The sequence below is a fragment of the Etheostoma spectabile genome, chromosome 11 (assembly GCF_008692095.1).
Source record: "Etheostoma spectabile isolate EspeVRDwgs_2016 chromosome 11, UIUC_Espe_1.0, whole genome shotgun sequence".
NCBI lineage: Eukaryota > Metazoa > Chordata > Actinopteri > Perciformes > Percidae > Etheostoma > Etheostoma spectabile.
The window spans coordinates 18,095,590-18,098,930 of record NC_045743.1 but is presented as its reverse complement, the minus strand read 5'-3'; the positions used below and the strand labels follow the sequence as shown (position 1 = coordinate 18,098,930).

Below are 3,341 nucleotides of genomic sequence, written 5' to 3'. Positions count from 1 at the left end.
TTAATGAGCAGCATTACTCGATGCCAGAGTAACTCAATGAGCAAATTCAAGATGTGCTCTCGTGAGAACTCTGGGTTTCCAGGTATACACTTAGTGGTATTTACACAGGTTTTCACAGGATTTGGTGACGTGTTTGCATAGTATTAAACTATGCAATGAGTGGCTAGTTTGCTGGCATGGAAAGATGTCTTGGGGACTCCAAATACCTTAACATTACTACTTCCTTCTAAAAAAGGAAAAATCCAGCCCAAATCTTGTAACAGCTAGGGCTGAACTGGTCAAGACACTGTAATATTCATTGCTATAACATTTTTATAGAAAAAAAAAAAAAGAACATCGGCATTATAAGAACATCGGAGGGTGGAGTCTTCCCTTCGCTCTCAAATTAATCAATGTACATAAAGTATAACAATTACCAAGATCCACTTCTTCCAACACTAGAGCTCATCATGTTCATAAATATTATACTCCTTGGCGCTGATCAGCCCGTCTTTGTCGTGGTCGCTCTTACGGAATATATCAGCCATGATCTTCTCGTAGAAAGGGTCGTCGCGAGCCTTCCCGCCCTTCTCGTACTCCAGTTTCAAGTATTCTTTCACCTGAAAATGAAAGGAACACTTCATTTTAACACTTTATTCGTATTATTATTTCATGTATATTGTATGTATGTATATTTTTCCAAGTATTTCATTTACACTTATATTTGTGCTTTGTGACTGATTTTTGCTGCTGTTACACAGGAATTTCCCATTTTTCTTGGGATCAATAAACATCTATCTATCTATCTATCTATCGTTCCCATTTCAGAATACATAAGACGTATTTCTGTCTATTTCTTTTATACGTGCAGTTTGAGTTTCCTAGACAACTGCTGAGTAGAAGCCATGGTGCTGATTGTTGGGGGGTGTCAGATGAGTCTGGGGCAAGGTCAGATGAGTCTGGGGCAAGGTCAGATGAGTCTGGGGCAAGGTCAGATGAGTCTGGGGCAAGGTCAGATGAGTCTGGGGCAAGGTCAGATGAGTCTGGGGCAAGGTCAGATGAGTCTGGGGCAAGGTCTGATGAGTCTGGGGCAAGGTCTGATGAGTCTGGGGAAGGTAGATGAGTCGGGGCAAGGTCTGATGAGTCTGGGCAAGGTCAGAGCGTCGGGGCAAGGTCTGATGAGTCGGGGGCAAGGTCAGATGAGTCGGCAAGGTCAGAGTCTGGAGGTCTGATGAGTTGGCTTTAAACCCTTAAGATTGACATCACCTGGTCTTTCCAGACAATGATTGAGAACAATCCATGACGCGGTCAGGTCTCAGCTTTCCAAAGGGAGGGGGGGGGGGGGGGGGGGGGTTTGCATGCTAGAAACTCTGCAGGGGGCCCAAACTTTGCAGATGCCATTTTTTGTTTTCTGTTATTTTGAAAGTTTAAATGATGGAAATAAAATCTAACTTTTTGTGACATATTATACGAATGTCTAATCTGTCATTTGATGCCTTTTGGAGATTTTTCCATCTTTTCTTGGCTTCTTTATGCACATTAATAAAAAATGTTACCTGGGGGGCCCAAACTTTCGAGCACCACTGTATATATGTATATATATATATATTTACAATTGAATTATTTAACTGCATTAATGTCATAGTTTACGCGCAATTAATCGCACCTTTTTATCTATTCTAAATGTCCCTTGATTTCTTTGTGTCCCATTATTTTTTCTCATTTTAATGTTCTTATTAACCTGGAAAAGTGGATCACTGGCACATAATCTACTGTAGTGTTCAGTTTTACACTGACGTTCTCACTTGGAGCAAATAATCTCACACAGTGTAACACTGTCCATCAATAAAAGGGTGAAAATAATACTTTGACACACACACACACACACACAAACACACGCACACATAGGTCTGAATCCAGACCGTGTTCCTTTCTCTGTTCTCCCCATGTTTGCGTGGAGTTCCTCCGGGTGTTCAGGTATAGTACCTTTACCTATTCCTGAGTTAAAGTGTTAAATCAGATTTCCACAGGTAGAGTAACCGGTGTTTAAAAAGGGGCTTGCACCCTATTTTGGTTAATCCAGCCATGATTATTACCTTCTCTGTCTGAGCTACTTTAGTGATGAGTACCAGATGATGTAGATGATAGTTACCTCAGCCTTTGTGAGACTTCTGTCTCTATCGAGGTCCATCTGTCCGAAGGCCTCCATGCTGCGCGGTCCCCTGGACACAGAGTAGACCTCCACCTCAAACACCACCGTAGCATTGGGCGGCACCGGATCTATGTCATCAGGGGGAAATAACAGCCGCACGGGAAGAGTTTAAAACACCACAAGCAATTATGATGCCATAGTTGTAGCTTATAATTATTGATTATTTGTTATCATGCACTACCGTACAGGGTGGAGTGTGACGACATAACAGGAAGCATTTTACTGAGTTTGTCTGGTGGTTCTGCTACATGTTCTGACTTCGTGATGAACTTAACAAAACAGCTACTAACTACGTTGATCAATGGATAAGGTCTACAAAATGTAAAGGCCCATAAGGATATGGCATTAATCCAGCAAGAAAAGAAAACAGTCTCAGGAGAGCGACATGCAATTAAAGCTGTTGATAGTTTCTTTACTGGGAGAAAAACAAGAACACGTAGCCTCCATTACATCTGTACAACACGGGGTTTTCACTCAGCAGCTCTTTAAACTAGAGCCCGACCGATAAAGGATTTTTAAGGCTGACAACAATACAAGTATTTGGTATTTTAAAAATCCGATATTCCGATCTATACAGTATATATATATTTTTTAAATCCAGAAATGCGTAACAAAACAGATTATCCTAACATTAGTTATGTAGTTATGTGTGAGTTCCCACTAAAATAATATGATAATAACTTGTTTTATTATCACAACAGAACATCAAAATATATTTAAATAATCAGTGTAGAGCGTCCTCTGGTGGACAAAATATGCAACGTCAACACTCATTAAATGGTTGACCGTCCGTTTTTATTTTATTTTGTAAATATTCATTTATCAGAATCAAGTGTTGGTCATTATAAATGATTCTGATGAATGAATATTTTTAAAAATGGATAATCGGTGATAATATCGGCCAGACGATATGTTGGTCGGCTCTAGTTTAAACTTTACATGTACGTAACTGCAATGCAAACTGTTGCCGAGACAACAAAAGCACAAACACTCAGCAAAACCATTTCCTCCACCATCACAACATCATAACAAAGACACCAACATGAAGAGGTTAGTGAGAAATAGCAGTTAAAGATAAAACGCTAATAGTCAGCTGTTAGCGCTCCAATGCATGCAGAAAGAGTGAAATGAAGTAAAAACCTTAAAACCT

At 40.0% G+C, this 3,341-nt stretch overlaps 1 protein-coding gene across 1 annotated transcript in view; it reads right to left on the bottom strand.

Annotated features, from left to right (window-relative positions):
• Positions 1-257: 257 nt before the first annotated feature.
• The window catches only part of fkbp7 (FKBP prolyl isomerase 7), an 18,123-nt gene continuing 15,039 nt past the window's right edge, over positions 258-3,341 (bottom strand). Inside the window, exons 3-4 of the mRNA XM_032530231.1 lie at positions 2,132-2,259; positions 258-599 (exon numbers count right to left, since the gene is read on the bottom strand). Coding sequence (XP_032386122.1) covers positions 438-599; positions 2,132-2,259 — 290 coding nt within the window. The 3' untranslated portion in view covers positions 258-437. The remainder of the gene's footprint in view (positions 600-2,131; positions 2,260-3,341) is intronic.